General features: G+C 42.4%; 1 protein-coding gene across 2 annotated transcripts in view; it reads left to right on the plus strand.

The window, feature by feature from the left end:
- The first annotated feature begins 3,018 nt into the window (after positions 1-3,018).
- The window catches only part of FSTL3 (follistatin like 3), a 276,736-nt gene continuing 258,263 nt past the window's right edge, over positions 3,019-21,491 (plus strand). For both annotated transcript variants that reach the window (XM_073543369.1, XM_073543370.1), the window contains exon 1: positions 3,019-3,822. In XM_073543369.1, the coding sequence (XP_073399470.1) occupies positions 3,738-3,822 (85 nt within the window). In that variant the 5' untranslated portion in view covers positions 3,019-3,737. The remainder of the gene's footprint in view (positions 3,823-21,491) is intronic.

A 21,491-nucleotide genomic window follows, 5' to 3' on the forward strand; every position in this document is an offset into this window, starting at 1 on the left:
TTAGTGCAAAAAAATGTTTTTGCGTCACATTTTGAGATCTATAGTTTTTCCATATTTTGGCCTACAGAGTCATGTGAGGTCTAGTTTTTTGTGGGACAAGCTGATGTTTTCATAAGTACAATTTTTGGGCACATGACTTTTTTTCTCCCTTTCTATTCCGATTTTTGGAAGACAGAATGAGCAAAAACCAGCAATTCATGAATTTCTTTTTTTGGGGTGGCGTATACACCGTTCTGCGTGTGGTAAAACTGATAAAGCCGTTATATTCTTCGGGTCAGTATGATTACAGCGATGCTTCATTTATATCATTTTTTTATGCTTTGACGTTTTTATAAAATAACAACTCTTTTATAGAAAAAATAATTGTTTTTCCATCACTTTATTATGAGAGCTATAATTTTTCTATTTTTTCGCTGATGATGCTGTATGGCAGCTCATTTTTTGCGGGACAAGATGACGTTTTCAATAGTTTCATGTTTCTATCCGTCTTTTTGATCGCGTATTATTCCACTTTTTGTTCGGCAGTGTGATGATAAAGCATTGCTTTTTGCCTTTTTTATGGTGTTCACTAAAGGGGTTAACTAGTGGGACAGTTTTATAGGTCGGGTCATTATGGACGTGGCAATACTAAATATGTGTACTTTTATTGTTTAGATTTGTTTTTCTTTCAAATATTTATTTAGTGATAGAATAATATTGTTTTTTATTATTGTTATATTTTTAAATTTTTACAATTATTTAAAACATTTTTTTTTTTTACTCCATGCCGCCTCTTTTTTGGCCCGGTCAGAGTAATGTGCATCCCTTTGCTCCCAAAGTTCGGGCCTTTCCTGGACCAAAACGATGAGCATATCTACATTAATGTGGGTAGACATGCTACAGGACTCCGTGGAGGCGTTCTTCCGGGATGTCTGGAGCGCTTTTTGAGCTAATTAGCATGTCTAAGCTTCCTGATAATGGCTTGGCCCATTTCCTGTCACCTGGAAAAGTCTTGCGTATTTCTCGCAAGTCACACATGTGGTCCGTGTGTAATACGAATTTTTTGCGTACCCATAGACTTGCATTGGTGTATTTTGGCCGTAATACACTGACAATCAAAGCATGCTACGAATGTCTTGGCCCGTAAAATACGGCAGAGAAATATACGGCTGATGGGAGCTACCCCATAGAGAAACATTGGTCCGAGTGCAATGCGTTGTTTTCACGCCTCTCACTCGTCCGTATTTCTCTCTAGTGTGACGCCGGCCTAAGACTACTCGGGGAGAACTTGTTATTGATCTCAAGGCAGCTGGGTCTACAGTCACCAAGATAACCGTTGGTAACACATTACGCCGTAAAGCTTTAAAATCCTGCAGTGCCCCCTGCTCAAGAAGGCACATGTGCAAGCCCATCTGAAGTTTGACAATGATCACCTGGATGATTCTGTGAGTGATTGGGAGAAAGTGCTGTGGTCAGATGAGACTCCCAGCTGCAGCCAGGCAATACGCTTATAAAACCCGTTCTGTCACTGCCAGCTTTGCCCAACAAGCCCAGGACATGGCGCCGCCACCAGCTCCTATTCCTATGATTAGTAGTGGGTCGGGAGCCAACCCAATCAGTAGCGAATTTAGCCTCAGAAGACGTTAACGTACATTATAGAGCAAGGAGAAACAAAGCTAGTAATTTTATAGATTTTACTCCTAAAGGTAGTCAGTGTTTTACAAAAAGTATAAAAGATATTACAAAATGAGACAACTGAAATATGTACAAATGATTACAAAATAACAGGGATTAAAAGGAGAAAAACACTTACAGTTGCTTAAGTCATTTCATAGCAGGCCATGCGGTGCGGGGGAGATGGGCCTGCACATGTGCCTTCTTGAGCAGGGGGCACTGCAGGATTTTAAAGCTTTACGGCGTAAAAATTGATCTATTTGACATTAACTCAACTGGCTGTGTTTGGAGGAAGAGAAATGCCTATGACCTAAAAAACATTGTCACCACTGTCAAGCATGGAGGTGGAAACTTTATGTTTTGGGGGTGTTTCTCTGCTAAGAACATGGGACTGCTTCACCGCATCAATGGGACAATGGATGGAGACATGTACCATAAAATCCTGTGTGACAGCCTCCTTCCTTCCACCAGGTCATTAAAAATGGGTCGTGGCTGGGTCTTCCAGCCAGACAATGACCCAAAGCATACAGCCAAAGCAACAAAGGAGTGGCTGAAAAAGAAGCACATTAAGGTTATGGAGTGGCCAAGCAAGTCTCCAGACCTTAATCCCATAGAAAATTTAGGGGATTAAGAGATGATCTGCAAAGAGGAGTGGACCAAAATTCCTCCTGACGTGTGCAAACCTAAAATGGCAAAAAAAAAGTCTGACTTCTGTGCTTGCCAACAAGGGTTTTGCCACCAAGTATTGTCTTGTTTGCCAGAGGGATCAAATACATATTTCTCACTGCAAAATGCAAATGCATTTATATAATTTATACAATGTGATTTTCTGGATTTTATTTTTGATATTCTATCTCTCAAGGTTAAAATTAACCTACCCTTAAAATTATAGACTGTTCATGTCTTTGTGGGCAAAGCTACAAAATGAGCAAGGGATCAAATACTTATTTCCTTCATTGTCGCACTGTATATAGTAAAGTATATAGCACTGTATATAGTAAAGTATATAGCACTGTATAAAGTATATAGCACTGTATATAGTAAAGTATATAGCACTGTACATAGTAAAGTATATAGCACTGTATATAGTAAAGTATCTAGCACTGTACATAGTAAAGTATCTAGCACTGTATAAAGTATATAGCACTGTGTATAGTAAAGTATATAGCACTGTATATAGTAAAGTATATAGCACTGTATATAGTAAAGTATATAGCACTGTGTATAGTAAAGTATCTAGCACTGTATATAGTAAAGTATACAGCACCACACAGAGCACCGTGGTGTCGGAGGCGTAGTTCCCCTTCTGAGCTGCAGTTACCTCACACACTGCGCTTGCCTGCACAGACCTGAGCGGGAAAGAGAGGGCACAGGGAGAAGGAGACGTTGCGCACAGTCAAGTCCTGGAGTTTATGAGGCGTGAGCCAGACAGGACCACCGGGCACACACACACACTGGCGCACACACACGCTGACACACCCACACAGACACACAACGGGCAAATGGATAAAGTTCCTGAAATGTTCTCACGTGTCACATGGAGGGCAAGTCAGACAGGCGTGTATAGAGCATAGGCGCATTCCCAGACGCAGCCAGACACCGGGCAGACAGGCGCACACACACACACAGACAGGTGAGGCAACAGTACAACAAAAGTGAGGAGCCATATAGAGGAAACCGACACCCAGCGTGGGGGGACTGGGAGGAAGAAGGGGAGAGGAGGGGGAGACTCGGGGAAATAAAGAAGTGCAGAGGAGGGGGCAGCCGGATTGTACTCACAATTCTGAGACCCAGACAGCACTTAGACACAGGACAGACATAGGGGCACAAATGAGGGGGAGATACTGACAGACTAGACAGAGGCTGAGAGAGGCACACACAGGGCGCCAGACACAGGGAGAAGTGGCAAACAACAGGGGAGGGTCACGGAAACATTGGAGGACACCCCATTCTTAGGAGATCCAGCCTGAAAGCCTTGTCAGCCACCGAGAGCACATCTGAGGAGACAGCCAGCCGCCACAGACAGGTAGACAGCTCCCAGACGCAGGTCCTAGGACACAGTGACGCTGCCAAGTTCCTGCACCATGCTCCAATTACTGATGCTCCCTCTCCTGCTCCTGACTGGTACCCGATGCCACCCTATCCCGGGAGGGGACACAATGCCGCCGGGTGAGTCACACTGGGCACCCCAACTCACAGTGCTCATTGTACCCCTACTTCTGTGCCATGCACTCGGCAACCTCTGCCCTCCTCACACACAGCCACCCAATCATGGACCTGCAGGGATACAGGAATACATGGCATTTTAGATACAAATTCAGAGGGGAAATGCTGTAGAAATGTGTATATGTCTCCGTTTATCGGATATGTGAATTATACATGTTTGTGTATGTATTATGTGTTTTGTATGTCATTTATGTTTGCACATTCTGCTAATATATATATAAATATTAATCAGTTTATCAATAAATATATATTTTATCGAATACTATGTAGCTGATGACTGTCTAATTTCTATGACATCTAATATCTACCCATCTCATTTATATCTAATATCTAAATATATCTAGCTGAATATCATATTTATCAACACATCTCCTATCCCATATCTATTATCTCGCTCTTTATGTATCTATCCCATATCGCTCTATCTACCTATCTATCTATCTTTCCCATATCTATCTATTATCTATCCCATATCTATATATCTTTTATCTATCCATCCCATATCTATCTATTATTTATCCCATTTCTAAATATATCTAGCTAAATATCATTGATCTAAATATACATCAAATTGATCAACACATCCCATATCTATCTGTCTATCTATCTATCCCATATCTATCTATCTATCTATCTTATCTATCTATCTCTGCCTCATCTCTAGCTATATACTGTATATTTTATTACATAGACCATGCTTAACATTACGGACACCAGTTGTCTGGAGCACTGCACATAGACATATAGACAGCAACACACGTTTTATCTATCTGACTGTCTAGCTATCTACCACCAAATCTTTTAACTACATTTTATTTTTCATGTTGTAGTTTTCTCTTTGACTTATCTATACTTAAACACATATTTATCTGTAAGCTGAACACTGAAAGCAGGAAAGGCTATTTTCGGATTTAAAAATAAGGACAATAATGCAGAACATGCTTTAAAAAGCATCTGCACAGTCTGAGCAATAGAGGATACATGATGTATCCTTGGTGGCTGGATAAGTTAGCTATAGAATAAAAAAATACGTGCAATGGGACCGATTTACTAAGCTTCATTCGAGCTTAATTTGTGACAAAAACTGTCTAACATGCATTACATGACATTTATGGTATTTTAAACACGTGTCTAGACATTTGACAAGTAGCATAGTATGTTAAAAAGTGGGTAGGAAAGGGGTGTGACCTAAATTGAGATGCCATGTGCCAAAATTTCACCACAATTTGGCCCAAGTTAGTGTACTAAAGTAAGCCAACTTATAGCTGGGTTAAACTTAGGGCTCAACCCCTTAAAGGGGTTTCAGCACTAATTTATTTTTTTTACTATGTAACTAAAAACTTACCAGCAATTCTATAGCTTCCTCTGCTCTGTTGATATCTTGGTTCCCTGCTGCCTAAATGTGGGAAGCCAGCTATCAATCAGCATGATGCCAAAAATCTTGCCCCATCAACAGAGCAGCCCAGAAAAGGAAGAGCGGTCTATGACTGATCAGAGCCTCCAGCAGGTAGACAGGAAGGTATTTAGCAACTGTCTGACTTAGTTTCTAGGCCCTTAGCAAAAAAAAAAAATAAATCCAGGATAACACCTTTAAGACTAGCTTTTTGTACTCCAATCTTATAGAAAGAAGTGCTGGAGTAAGATGCACTGAATTATTTGAGAGGGTGTTTCAGCTGTAATTTACACCACTTTTGTTGCATAAATTATGATACATTTTTTCAGGCATGCTTGGTGAGGTGCCATTCCCCTTGAGCTTTTCAGTTGCGGAGCTGGCTAAAACTAACGTAACAATGTCTAAACTCATAACATTTTTAAACTTCGAGTTGTGCAAAAATGGTAGGACATTTTACAGTTTCACACCGGAATTGAGCTGAAAACTGTTTGATCAATTGTGCCTTACATTTGACTGTCTAAACATACACCAAATTTATCAGCACTTTTAATTTGGTGCCGTTAAAGGGATTGTCCAGGCAAATTTCCTTAAAGGGAATCTGTGACCAGGTTTTTGATACGCAATATCAACCCGTCCTGACTCCCAAAACAGCATATATGGGATTACCATATATTATCTTAAATGTTAAATTCACTCCCTACATTCGATCACTGCAGATCAAAAACATCTCTAGAATCCAACCTTTTTTTACTTTTGACTCTGCAAAAACTCTTATTGTTGCTCTTATTCATTCTCTGGACTATTGCAACTCTTTACGTATCGGTTTCCCTCTTACTAAACTCTCGCTTCAATCCATCCTGAATGCAGAACTGAGGATCATATTCCCGTCCATCTGCTGCAACAATGCTTCTACCCTGTGCCAGTCTTTGAACTGTTTGCCAATCTGCTAGACTCAATTATAAACGTATTACTCTCTCACCCACAAAGCATTCCGCAGTTCCACGCCACCCTACATCTCCTCCGTCATCTTTGTCTATACCACCATACCTGGCACGGGTGTGTCAGGTGTGACAGTCAGTCATTCTGAATCCGACTGCAGAAAGTCATTGCTCTCTGCAGGCACCTCCTGTTTCTTGCAACTCTGCTGTGTTGTGATATCCTTCTCCCTCTAGGACCTAGCGGTAATCTCCACCGTCTGCTGCTGATTAACGCACCCTTGCTGGATATTTAAATGCCTTTAGTCTCTTCAGTAAGACACCGGTGATAGTTCTATTTCCCTCTGGTTGGAAGTACCAGTAGTCGACTAGTTCCTTCTTTGAGTTCTCTTGGAGGATAGCTGGCTTGATCTGTTTGGTGACTTCTTAAGCTAAGTGTATTCCCTCATTTGTTTACCTTATTTGTCTTTAGTTGCAGTGGGGTCTGACTAGTGCGTACCCTGTCCCCTCCCTATACAGGGCCTATCGCTAGGTGCAGTTAGGGATTAGGCTTCTGCTCAGCGGAACTTATTTAGTGACATTAGGGGAGACAGGGTGTTAGATCTGTTTTATCAGCAGGAGATTCTCAGTAGAAAACTATTTGGGTCTGCTACCATGTACCACGACTTTACCACTGAATGGCAGCTTTCTGTGTATGCTATGTATAATCATTGTTGTGAGCGGAGTAATAAAAAGCTCAGCATTTAGAAAATTCGTATAGAACTGAAAAATAGCTTTCATTATATTCACCTGCGGGGTGGTCCGGTCTGAGGAGTGGCGCCTCCCATCTTCTTACGATCGCCATCCTCCTTCTTGCTTAATGTGGATGACGCATCCCTACATCATCCACATAGTCTGCTCGGCATCGTGCTCCTGCACAGGCATACTTCTCTGTTGAGGGCAGAGCAAAGTCCTGCAGTGCACAGGCACTGGGCCTCTCTGACCTTTCCTGGTGCCTGCGCAATGCAGTACTTTGCTCTGCCTTCAACAGGGCTGATAAGTACGCCTGCACAGGAGCGCAATGCCCGGGAGCCTGTGTGATGATGCAGTGGCGCGTCATCTACATGGACATGGTGACCAATTCTCTTCAAACAAGAGCTGATTTCATTTTCAGCAGTCACTGCACAGTGTTTTGAGCTGAGTTGTTTAGCTTCATTCAAGGTCTACATCTGGCCGATGCTGGAGCTGTTGGAACTGATCATTGGGGGTGCCGAGTGTCGATTCCCCACTCATCTGATATTGATAACGTATGCTAAGAATAGCTAATCAATATTATATGTCTGGACAACCCCTTTAAAAGGGGATCTGTCAGCAGGACTTCATCCACAAACTATATGCACATGTGTAGCTCTTTCAAAGACAAGTCCAATATATACATGGCCAGTCCGTCCGTACCTTTGTGAAATCCTGCTGACAGATTCCCTTTAAAAACTGTCTAGACTAAGTAGGCACTGTTCATTAGATGTCTTTCATAAATGAGCCCCAGTGTTTTCTACATAGAATAGGCACATTTTTCAGCATGGAAAATATTTCAAGTCTGTACAATTGATCTCGTGTATTGCCCACCCTTTTCACCATATTGTTATTCTTAAACAATTTAAGTAGTCATAATATCACAAACATCAGCGTAAGGGCTCCTTCACACGTCAGTTATTTTTCTTGTACTGTATGCAAACAACCTGTCTGAAATTCCCTAGTTTTTTGATTAGAGTGTCATCAGAGATTGATCAGTATGTCTGTTTTTACCATGAGAGTTTGCTGAGAATTTCATCAGTTTTTCTCAGAACAAAGGACAGCATATGCATGGCATTCTAAATTATTCTGCCGCCTGTTGCCTTATGCCCCATTTTCTAATTTGAAGATTACAGCTACCCAAAGTAAATTACAAAGTATATACAGTATATATTTACAGTTAATTTCAAATATGGAAAAATAGCAAATAAACCTGTACTTACAGTGGGGAAAAAAAGTATTTAGTCAGTCAGCAATAGTGCAAGTTCCACCACTTAAAAAGATGAGAGGCGTCTGTAATTTACATCATAGGTAGACCTCAAATATGGGAGACAAACTGAGAAAAAAAAAATCCAGAAAATCACATTGTCTGTTTTTTTTTCATTTTATTTGCATATTATGGTGGAAAATAAGTATTTGGTCAGAAACAAGCAATCAAGATTTCTGGCTCTCAAAGACCTGTAACTTCTTCTTTAAGAGTCTCCTCTTTCCTCCACTCATTACCTGTAGTAATAGCACCTGTTTAAACTTGTTATCAGTATAAAAAGACACCTGTGCACACCCTCTAACAGTCTGACTCCAAACTCCACTATGGTGAAGACCAAAGAGCTGTCAAAGGACACCAGAAACAAAATTGTAGCCCTGCACCAGGCTGGGAAGACCGAATCTGCAATAGCCAACCAGCTTGGAGTGAAGAAATCAACTGTGGGAGCAATAATTAGAAAATGGAAGACATACAAGACCACTGATAATCTCCCTCGATCTGGTGCTCCACGCAAAATCCCACCCCGTGGGGTCAGAATGATCACAAGAACGGTGAGCAAAAATCCCAGAACCACGCGGGGGGACCTAGTGAATGAACTGCAGAGAGCTGGGACCAATGTAACAAGGCCTACCATAAGTAACACACTATGCCACCATGGACTCAGATCCTGCAGTGCCAGACGTGTCACACTGCTTAAGCCTGTACATGTCCGGGCCCGTCTGAAGTTTGCTAGAGAGCATTTGGATGATCCAGAGGAGTTTTGGGAGAATGTCCTATGGTCTGATGAAACCAAACTGGAACTGTTTGGTAGAAACACAACTTGTCGTGTTTGGAGGAAAAAGAATACTGAGTTGCATCCATCAAACACCATACCTACTGTAAAGCATGGTGGTGGAAACATCATGCTTTGGGGCTGTTTCTCTGCAAAGGGGCCAGGACGACTGATCCGGGTACATGAAAGAATGAATGGGGCCATGTATCGTGAGATTTTGAGTGCAAACCTCCTTCCATCAGCAAGGGCATTGAAGATGAAACGTGGCTGGGTCTTTCAACATGACAATGATCCAAAGCACACCGCCAGGGCAACGAAGGAGTGGCTTCGTAAGAAGCATTTCAAGGTCCTGGAGTGGCCTAGCCAGTCTCCAGATCTCAACCCTATAGAAAACCTTTGGAGGGAGTTGAAAGTCCGTGTTGCCAAGCGAAAAGCCAAAAACATCACTGCTCTAGAGGAGATCTGCATGGAGGAATGGGCCAACATACCAACAACAGTGTGTGGCAACCTTGTGAAGACTTACAGAAAACGTTTGACCTCTGTCATTGCCAACAAAGGATATATCACAAAGTATTGAGATGAAATTTTGTTTCTGACCAAATACTTATTTTCCACCATAATATGCAAATAAAATGAAACAAAAACAGACAATGTGATTTTCTGGATTTTTTTTCTCAGTTTGTCTCCCATAGTTGAGGTCTACCTATGATGTAAATTACAGACGCCTCTCATCTTTTTAAGTGGTGGAACTTGCACTATTGCTGACTGACTAAATACTTTTTTCCCCACAGTATGTATCTAATTTCTCTTGTGACTGCTTCAGCCAATTACTCTAATTACATATGTCAGGGCTGCTACGTTATAAACACTGGTTGGTAGTTTGAACTACAGCAGGGTTCCCCAACTCCAGTCCTCAAGGCCCACCAACAGGTCATGTTTTCTGGATTTCCTTAGTATTGCCCAGGTGATAATTCCATCACCTGTGCAATACAAAGGAAATCCTGAAAACATGACCTGTTGGTGGGCCTTGAGGACTGGAGTTGGGGAACACTGAACTAAAGGACCAACAGGGCTGAAGTAATAGGGAATTTTACAGGTGAAAAGAGGTAATATGTTTAGCAACATATGCATCTGCTAAAATAATATGTCAACATTTTACTGTACCCAATTTCCTGAAAAGTGCTGATTCAGATCGTTCTCTGAATGCCGAGCTCTTTATCTGTTCCCACAACAGTGATTGACAGCTTTCTGAGTACACTTTGCATAGGCAGAAAATTGGGCACATGGTTATACAGTGCTCATGAATATGGAGAACTACATGGCAGCAGGTTTACAGACAAAAAATGAAGGCAGCACACCAGTTCAGGGTGAAAAATGCCTATTTAATTGCCCAAAATGGCGACGTTTCGGCTCAGGATGGTGAGCCTTTCACCATCCTGGGCCAAAACGTCGCCATTTTGGGTAGTTAAATAGACACATTTTTTCACCCTGAACTGGTGTGCTGCCTTCATTTTTTGTCTGTATATGGAGGTTTGGTCATTGCCTTGGAGGCATGGCACCCAGGAGCGCTATCTGCCTGTGCTGCTTTTCGTTTTCTTTTCTGCTGATAAAATAGCTATCTAATATATAATTGCCTGTCGGCTCTGTCACAGCTTCCGGCGATTGTGTCGCTATCCCACAATCCACCGTGCCGCACCGGAAGTACGCCGACCGCCATATTGGAATACCCAAGTGGTGGGTATTCCAATATGACACCCGCTGGTGGTACCAGGCCCTTGCACCGGACTCCCACCGGGACTCCCGCCGTCACCGGACCCCCGTCGGGACACCCGGCGCCGGACCCCACTGGGACACCCACCGCCGCCGGACCCCCGCCGGGACACCCGCCTCCGGACCCCCACTGGGACACCCACCGCCGCCAGACCCCTGCTGGGACACCCGCCCCCGCCAGACGCCCACCACCGCATCCCGCAGCTTCCTGCTCACCCACCTACCTCCATGCAGTAACAGCCGGCAGGAAAGACCGCGGCTTGCGGCCTGTGCTGGAGATGGGGTGCGGGCGCCACACACACACACTACAAACATGAGTGTACACAGACACACCCACGAATGTACACACACATACATGTACTCACATACATACACACATAGACATACATATACACACAGTATAATGTCCCCACATGCACTTACACATGCACGCACTTACACATGCACCCACTTACACACAAACACACGCATACACAGATACATATATACACAGAGTATAATGTCCCCACATACACACACAAGCACGCACATACAATCACGTGCATTGATACATGCGTATATATACATGCAGATACACACATACGCACACAGTGTAATGTCCCCACACACACACACATTCATGTGCACGCGTATACACACATGCAAGCACGCACATACAATCAAACACACATACGCACATGCATACACACAGTATAATGAAACCACACACACGCAGATATACACACGCACATACAGACACACATTCACACAGTATAATGTTCCCACACGCACATACATAAACACGCATACACACAGTATAATGTCCCCACATACTCATACACACACGCACATGTATGCACATACACACGCAAGCGCATACACGCCTGTGAATACCTACACGCAGATAAGCACATACACACATGCATACGCATACACATAATATAATATCCCCATACATACAAACACACATTCCTGTGCATACACACACAGATACACACGCACTCACAAACATGCATACACACGCGTATACACACAGTATAATGTCCGCACGTACACTTCCACACACATATACACATGCGAGCACGAACATACAAACACATACACACAGTATAATGTCCCCACACCCCACACCCCACACACGCAGATACACAGAGACACATAAACACGCAAGCATGCACATACATGCATAAGCACATACAAACATGCACACAAACACGCAGATACACGCACACATACATACACATGCGCACATACACATGCACGTATACACACATACGCAAGCATGCACATGCACACAAACATGCACATACACACAAATGTATACTACACGCACACATACTTGCACATACACAAACACTCATACGCACGTGCAACCACATACAAACACACACAGTATAATGTCCCCACACACACGCAGATACGCACATACACAAACATGCACATACACACAAACACACACGTGCAAACACTCACAGAAATACGCACACACATGCATACACAAACACGCATACACACAAACACATGCACATACATCACAGATAAATTGTAGTCATACATAGGAGGCACTTGAATAAGCACTTGCGAAAATGAGATTTAATGGTGCCAAATTTAGTTATGGATATCCTAATTGGTTTCGTACAATACAATCACATCCGATAAAAAAATGTACTCAGAAGCCAAATTTACCAAAAAAGACATGTAAACTTTATTTAGATCATAATATACATAACGAGATTTAAAAAATACAAGACTTTTAAAAAGTGGGACACCACAAAGATGGCACCATAACCAACAATGAATCCATAGGGAGACTACACATACCATAAGTATCTAATTGGTGCTATACAAATGCTAGTATCTCCACCCCATAACAACATATTGTTGCTATACAGAGAGCATACAGCTAATGCATAAGCAAATAAAACCAGACAGGTGCAAGCAAACCTTACCTCCCGTGGGTGATGGTGACACTCACATACATGCGCATACATTCACACACACATGCACATACATAGGTACTGTGAGGTAGCGCTGTCATCTAAGTGGGGATCACTCGCTTGGCAGCGAACAAAACAAATCCGGCAGCAGGTTTCCCTTAAAACATAGCAGTCCATGCGGTTTATTCACCCTCATAAACCACAGCAGCAATGTACAACAGCTTCATATCACCAGCATAGCGTCCATTAAACAGGCTGTTCAGCCCCAGTGTTAGCTCACCCGTCAGGGTTCCTTATGCGGCTTATCAGGACGTTTTATGTTAGTTCCCTCCAGGGAGCTCTCAGGCACACATCGCCCTGGCACACGCCCAGCCGCTCCACAGGCTGTTAGTGAGGAGATCCTTCTCACAGGACCTTCCAAACTGGACCAACCTGGTCCCAGCATTCACACCTTGTGACCTATCCTGGCTACGTTATATGGTCCGTAGCCACGCCCACTGGGTCACATGGCTATGACCTCATCACAGGTCCTTCACCTACTCACATAGCCTTTTACTATAGGTGTTATCAGACACACCCCTGGGTGGGTTTGTGGGCAGCTAGAACCCACCCATCTCTCCAGCTGCCTGAAGGCTTCTCCCTAACACATAGGCACGACAGATCAGCTCTGCTGATCAGCACATAACCAAGCCTTCATCTCAAAGCCACCCACTTTGAGACACACCACGGCCACTTCGTATTCGGCCACTCATCCTCTCTCTTGGGACATCCACACAGCTCCCCCTAGTGGACACAGTGGTCATTACACCACAGTACGCACAAACATACAGATACATACACGCACACATATGCATACATGCACATACACACATGCGCATACATACAAGCATACATACACACATATGCATACACACGCGGATGCCATCTTTGGACATTCGGGATTACAAAGATGTGGCCGTGTGACACATCACACCGCCACCCCCAGCGCCACAGAGCTGCCCCCATCATGATGACACTGCCCTCCCGATGCGATATTTCTAGTCCTACAATAAACCCCTTCACAACCTTGGGGTTTTCCGTTTTTGCATTCGTTTTTTGCTCCCCTTCTTCCCAGAGCCATAACTTTTTTATTTTTCTGTTAATATGGCCGTGTAAGGGCTTGTTTTTTGCAGGTCGAGTTGTACTTTTGAAGGACACCATTGGTTTTACCATATTGTGTACTGAAAAATGGGGTAAAAAATCTAAATGCGGTGAAATTGCAAAAAAAAGTGCAATTCAACAGTTGTTCTTTGGATTTTTTTATTTACCATGTTCCCTATATGGTAAAACTGATTCTCCGGCTCATTACAAATTCGTAGATACTAAATATGTGTAGTTTCTTTTTTATTTAAGTGGTGAAAAAGAATCCGCGAAAAGAAAAATGGCTCCATTTTCCTAGACATCTGACAGCATGACCCCGCAGCGCTTTGACCGATGGTCTTACCGGTATAGTGTTACCCTGCAACTCTCTGACCGACTGCCTTACTGACGGTAGCATTATCGTTGATAAGAACCACTGCGCCGGTGTTTCCCATGCTGTCACAAAGATGACAGCGTGGGAAACACCATAGGAAGCCAGTAAAAACGGAAACAAAAACTCAGTAAATCCGCAAACAGTTAAATGTAGAACACATTTTTATGAATTTGGGAATAATGTAGCAGAACGCTTGTTAGGGCACTGAGAATCCAGCGATCTAAGGGCTATATCCCATTGATTCAGACCCCTTCAGGCGGTAAAGCAACTCTGCCAAAATGCATTGCTTCTTCCTTTAAGGATTTATACACTTCTCTATATGCTATAGATAAATCCAACTCTGGCTTTGCCAGGGCAGATTTCCGGAACCGTATTTCTGATTATATCAAAAACTCCAGCCTCCCTTCATTGAAGAGTGAGGATTTCACACCCTAGAGAGTCCTATTTCTTAGCTGGAGCTTAAAATTGCAGTCAAGAATTTTTCAGGTAAAGCACCAGGTCCAGATGGTCTCCCTCTGACATATTACAAAAAACTCCTACTTATTCTGTCCCTTCTTGTTTTCCATCAATAATATATCTGCTTTCTTGGTAGCTCCACTTCTCAAAGACGCGCTAACTGCCAACACGGTTATACATAAAGCAGTTAAAGATCCTGCCCAATGCGCCAGCTATCGCCCAATATCTTTACGTAATGTAGACTTGAAATGTTTTACCAAGATTCTAGCAACCAGACTAGCGCCCTTGCTTTCAGAAATTTTTTACCCTGACCAGGTGGGATTTATGTCCAGCAGAGATACGAGAGACAACACCACTAAGGCTTTAAATCTCATTTATAGAGTCAAATGAAATGACACACCCTTGATGCTCTCATCCACAGATGCCGAAAAGGCCTTTGATGGTGTAACCAGGGCTGTGGAGTCGGTAAGCCAAACCTGCGACTCCGACTCCTCAATTTCCCTTACACCGACTCCAACTCCGACTCCGACTCCACGACTCCGACTCCGACTCCCACACATATTGCTTATATTTAAGTGAAAAATTTATTGTAGTACAATGTGAACCTCAGACATTTAATCATTTTTATGATCCAATAATCAAGATATTTAGATAGAACAGAATATATATTGGTGTACTACCCGGTTTTCATTCTTTTTGGTACAGATACGATATGGATAGACAGATATGGATAAATGGATAGAGCAGATTTCTAATCTGCTTTTGCTATTGAAAACATTATCTATGAGCTCAAAAACCTTTCAGGTGATGCAGTTTTTTAAAAAGATGATCAGCTTTTGCAGCTGAAAAATGTATCCTCAAAAAACACAGGAAAAACACTGTGTGTGAATGTAGCCTTAGATCAGGAATATAACAGCCATTTATAGGACATTTCATAACTTTCCCAAACTCCTATGAAAAAATATTCAGCACATCCTGCATTGAATTACTGTACCCAATTTATTATATATTTTAGGAGTCGGAGTCGGTCCATTTTATACCGACTCCAACTCCGACTCCACCAAAATGAGCACCGACTCCGACTCCATGACTCCGACTCCGACTCCACAGCCCTGGGTGTAACTGGGTTTTTCATGGAAGAGTTGTTGAAATGTATTGGATTGCAGAGCTCCATGCTAAAGTGGATTGGTTCTCTCTATAGTACTCCCTCTGCCTGTGTGCGGGTAAATGGTGTTTTCTCCGAGAAATTTCCAATTGCAAATGACACTCGGCAGGGCTGCCCCCTCTCGTCTCTAATTTTTATCCTCACTCTTGAGCCCTTTCTTCGGTGTATCCATTCCAACCCAGATATTACGGGTCTAAAGATTCAAAGTATCTCTTACAAAATTGCAGCTTATGCGGATAACCTATTATTCTTCATTACTAACCCGATTGTATCTCTCCCTAGCTTGGTGTTGGAATTTAAAAAAATGTGCAGTTTTGTCTAATTTTAAAATTAACTTAACTAAGTTTCCTCATTATAGAATTCATTTAAATTTCGTTGGTAATCTCAGTCCCTGAAGTATTTAGGCATTCTCCTCTCCGCTGATAATAATTCCATCTAAAAACTTAACTTTTTACCATTGCTACAGAACATTAAAGTTAAAGGTACAAAACGGTCTAAACTTTATTTTACTTGGTTTGGCAGATGTGAAATTCTTAAAATGAATGTTCTCCATCACATATTATATTTTTTCAAACTCTCCCCATTAAAATCTCTAGTTCCTTTTTCAAATCTATAGTGTCCATGCAAATAGGTTTCCTATGGTATGGGCTAATAAGCCAGCTAGACTCCAGCGATCCCTCCTATGTAGACCAAATAGTCGAGGTGGATTGAGCCTTGCAGATACAAAAATGTATTGTCTGTCTGCTCATATGTCTAGATTTGTGCAGGCACCAAGCTTTTGAGGTCAATATAGCTGCTCTCCCCTAGTTACCTTCTATTTCCCAAACATTGATGAAATCTTATCCTACAGTTAGTGCTACATTCTACTGCAGCTCCAGATCAGAGATACGCAAACTTCTTCCCATATAATCTTTATCGCCTGTTATCGGCACTCTGGAATTTTCCCTTGGTCTGTCAGACCCTGTTTTCAGACTTTGGATCTCTCAGGGAAAGGTTAGGGCCTTCCAGATTGGTATAGATAATGATTGGCATTCATTAGAGACACCTAAAGCTATTACACAGGTCAACGAAAAAAAATTTTTTTTCTGGTGTCCAAAATATTTTAATGAATTTGGGGTATTTTTGGGGTGCTGATTCTGAATATGTCATCAGTTTTGCCAGATTGGCTCAAGTTTTTGAGATTTTTGGTATCTTATTTATAGCACTTGTTGGTAAATGCGACGCATCATCTCATTAATTTCTTTGGATTAGTACTTGAACTGAGCAGTTCTCAATATAGTTTTGTGTTAATTAGTGTTCTAAAAGTTTGTTCATAGCTTGATTTTTGCACTAACTTTATGTTGTTGTCTGTTTTCCAGTGAAAAGCATGAACTCATCATGAAGAAGTTGTCTTAACGATCCAGACTCATTCTGTTACATTTGTGGTGAATATACACTGCCAAAACATAGAAGAAACATAACACACTTCGTAAAAAAAGTGTATTTTGCCTATTTTGGGGTTATGCTTGGGGACCAAGACAAGTTTTGGGCACCACACATAGTGTGCAAAGCATGTATCGAATTATTACGAAAATGGAGCAAAGGACAAAGAAAAAGCTTCAAATTTGGTGTTCCAATGGTGTGGAGAGAGCCAAAAAATCATCATGATGACTGTTATTTCTGTGCAGTGCAAGTGCAAGGATTCAATAAGCATAAGAAACGAAAATGGGAGTAACATGGAATCTGCAAGAAGGCCTGTCCCTCATTGTGAAGATGTGCCTGTACCTGTGTTTACCATAAATAACAGTCATCATGATGATTTTTTGGCTCTCTCCACACCATTGGAACACCAAATTTGAAGCTTTTTCTTTGTCCTTTGCTCCATTTTCGTAATAATTCGATACATGCTTTGCACACTATGTGTGGTGCCCAAAACTTGTCTTGGTCCCCAAGCATAACCCCAAAATAGGCAAAATACACTTTTTTTACGAAGTCTGTTATGTTTCTTCTATGTTTTGGCAGTGTGTATTCACCACAAATGTAACAGAATGAGTCTGGATCGTTAAGACAACTTCTTCTTGATGAGTTCATGCTTTTCACTGGAAAACAGACAACAACATAAAGTTAGTGCAAAAATCAAGCTATGAACAAACTTTTAGAACACTAATTAACACAAAACTATATTGAGAACTGCTCAGTTCAAGTACTAATCCAAAGAAATTAATGAGATGATGCGTCGCATTTACCAACAAGTGCTATAAATAAGATACCAAAAATCTCAAAAACTTGAGCCAATCTGGCAAAACTGATGACATATTCAGAATCAGCACCCCAAAAATACCCTAAATTCGATGAAATATCTTTGGCACCAAAAATGCTGTTGACCAGTGTTATCGACTCCTTACCACTGGGCACATGGCATTCTCTCCAACTCCATCACTTTGTTCGCCCCCTTCCAAACTGCGCTCAATAAACACAAACCTTTTCCACTTTTGAAACTCTTTGTATAAGTGAGGGTTGATTTATCATGCACTTTCCTCTGTACACACAAGGCTAACTAACCCAGTGGTTCAGCCTCCCCCCAGATTTTTATTACATGGGAAGAGGACTTGGGCATCATTCTCTCCATGGAACAAAGGGAAAGGGTGTTGTCCTTGGCGCATAAATCTTCCATAAATTCCCGGCTTCAGGAAGCGAATTTCAGACATCTTTCACACAGTGGTACAGGGTTCCAGTTAAGTTAAATAAAATGTTCTCCTCTATTGACCCTAAGTGTCGGAGATGTGGATCAGGTGAGGGACATTTCCTTCATATATTTTGATCCTGTCTGGTGTTACACCCGTTCTGGACTAAAGTGAAAACTATTATCAGGTTGATTGCAGGCATTTAATCTGAAATGGGTCCTGAACTATTCCTTCTACAGCTCTGTGAGACTTCTGTTTTGTCCTACAAACGGTCTCTACTAAGATTTTTGGTTATGGCTACCATAGGTTATATTCTGCTGTTATGGAAGAAAGCTAATCCATCTAGTTTGTCCCTCTGGATTTCTAAGGTTAATCACTTAATGTACATGGAGGACTTGATGGCTTCTCTCTACAGTAGATATGATGTCTTCTACAAAACATGGTTCTATTGGATGGAATTCAAGCACTCCAGTGAAAATGGTAGCCTTGTACAACTTGACCCTCAAGCTTGAATGTAATTTGGGTTTTTGTTCAAATGCATGCATGGATTGGGGTGGCTCCCTCCACCCTCCCATCCCCCCCCCCTTTTTTCCGTACGTCACACTTTCATTTCTCCCCCTGTCTACACTTTTAGTTTTATCTTTTTCTTCATGCCTGAATTTATACTATTTTCTCTTCACTTTCCTTTTCCTACCTATGTTGGTATGAAAACTTGGTGAAGCGAGGTCACAATGTGGATTCTTGTTCACGTTACAGATGTTTTGAAAAATATGTCTTATCTATGGCTTTATATATATATATTTGCTGTGTGTTTGTTTCACTCCTAAATAAAAATAAAAAGAATATTGGAGATATAATTTCATGCCAATCATTTGTATTAAAATTGGCCTGGGATTATAAACCCCTCTTTCCTTTGTTCAGCACGGACTTACCAGGAAGTCCAATATTATCCAAGCCTCAAGGAGAAAGCTGGCACCAAGCTCAGCAGGGGGGTCAAGCCGCCAAAGGCTATGAGTGACAGATCTCACACCTTCAGCCAGCTCAGAGTAGGACAAAGGCTTGCTTGAAATATAGAATCATGCAGAAGCTGTCAAAGAACATTCCAGAAACAATTCCACAAGGAGTTACTATACGTCATAGCCGTACATCATGTAAACTTCTGAGATCTCCAGTACATGGCAATTGCCTTCCAGGGTCTCAATCCGTTCTAGCACTACTTGCTTAGAATGTCTAGTAGGAACCAGATAACAAAGATGGGTCTAGTCTCAATGTGTAGCAGGGGCCCAGCCGGATCCGATGGCGCCAAAACCTCCATTGAATAATTATAACTCATCTTAGGTTTTGAAGTCTTTAAGTGCTAGAGGCAAGGGAATTGAATTTAGGTTCTACCCAGAAGGGCAGGAGGAGAGTGACGCAAAGGGGATGTAAGCTAGTATAAGGCCATGTGGTCTCTTTCTTTGCTATGCATGCCATCCACTTTGAAATGCGATAACGTCAAGTAACCTGCTTTGAAGGATCTAGGATTCAGCTGGCAGTCCTTGCCCCCTGAGCAAGCCGGGGAGGGGGGGCACTTACCATCAGGGATGCTGGCAGGCTATGAGGCCATGGAGTCGAGAGGGGGGTCGTGCCAGCATGGGCACTGGTACCAGGCCCACCCCCATACTTTAAACTGATTGAAATACTTACCTTTCCTTGTTCCCCACTGGCCGCAGGTCCTGTCTCTTCCTTGTCTTCTTGTCATCTCAGAACAGAGGACATGGTGTCATCACTATTGTGCACCCTCTGTACTGAGTTGTGCAGGGAGTCAGGAGAAGTCGCTGAGGAGATTGGAGCTGCAGCCAGCAAGGAACAAGGAGTGGTATTTATTTTTTATGTATGGAACATTATATGGAGCCCATTATCTTTGGAGCATTATATGGGACCCATTGTCTATGGGACATATGGGGTCCATCATCTATGGAGCATTATATGGGGCTTATTCTCTGTTGAACATTATACGGCACCCTTTATATATGGAGCATTATATATAGGGTCCTTTCTTTGAGATTATATGGAGCCCATTCCCTATGGAGCATTATATCAGGCCCATTCTCTATGAGACATTATATGGGGCCCATTCTATATGGAGCATTATATGGGACCCATTCTGTATGGAGCATTATATGGGTACCATCCTGTATGGAACATTATATGAGGCCCATTCTAAATGGAGCCTTATATGGGACCCATTTTTTATGGAGCATTATATGGGTACTATTCTCTCTGTAGCATTATATGGGACCATTCTGTATAAAGCATTGCATTGGGCTCATTCTGTATGGAGCATTATATGGAGCCCATTCTGTATGGATCATTATATGGGGCTCATTATGCTGTATGGAGCAATATATGTGGCTCATTATTCTCTATGGAGCAATTTATGCGATCCATTATAATGTATGGAGCATTATATGGTGGCCATTATTCTGTATGTAGCAATATATGGTGTAACAACCCTGCTGGCATCACTGCATGTCGTCCCACCTCCCGCACACCAACTTACTCACTGCTCCAGGTCATGCTGTGATTTCTGTCTGCTGCCAGCTCCATGCGCTATGCCTCGTCTCCTGCTCTCTCTCTGCATGTTACCTGGCTGTGTGTATAGGGGTGGCACCTGAACGCTCTGCTTCTTATGGAGTCAGGGTGCACCTGGCTAATGTGTCCCTGACCAACTACCTAAAGCCCTCTACTATTTAGGGCTGCCCCACCCACTGGAACATTGCCTGTGCAATCTGCTGAGTAAGCCAGGCCCTGTCCTATGTCTCGCCTTCTCTGAGAGGCTTTACTCCTAGCTTTGTCTAGTACTCTCTGGCTGCCCTCCTGAAGGCAAATAACCTGGTCTCTGTCTTGTCCTAGCTTTGTCTCTGTACCTTGCTAGTACCTCCGTCTGCCTTCCAGGAGGCAGTATATCCTGGTCTTTGAGTCTTTTTCCCTGTACTTTGTCTGAACTCTGTC

The sequence above is a fragment of the Dendrobates tinctorius genome, unplaced genomic scaffold (assembly GCF_039654945.1).
Source record: "Dendrobates tinctorius isolate UK_male_01 unplaced genomic scaffold, ASM3965494v1 ptg000132l, whole genome shotgun sequence".
Classification (NCBI taxonomy): Eukaryota; Metazoa; Chordata; class Amphibia; order Anura; family Dendrobatidae; genus Dendrobates; species Dendrobates tinctorius.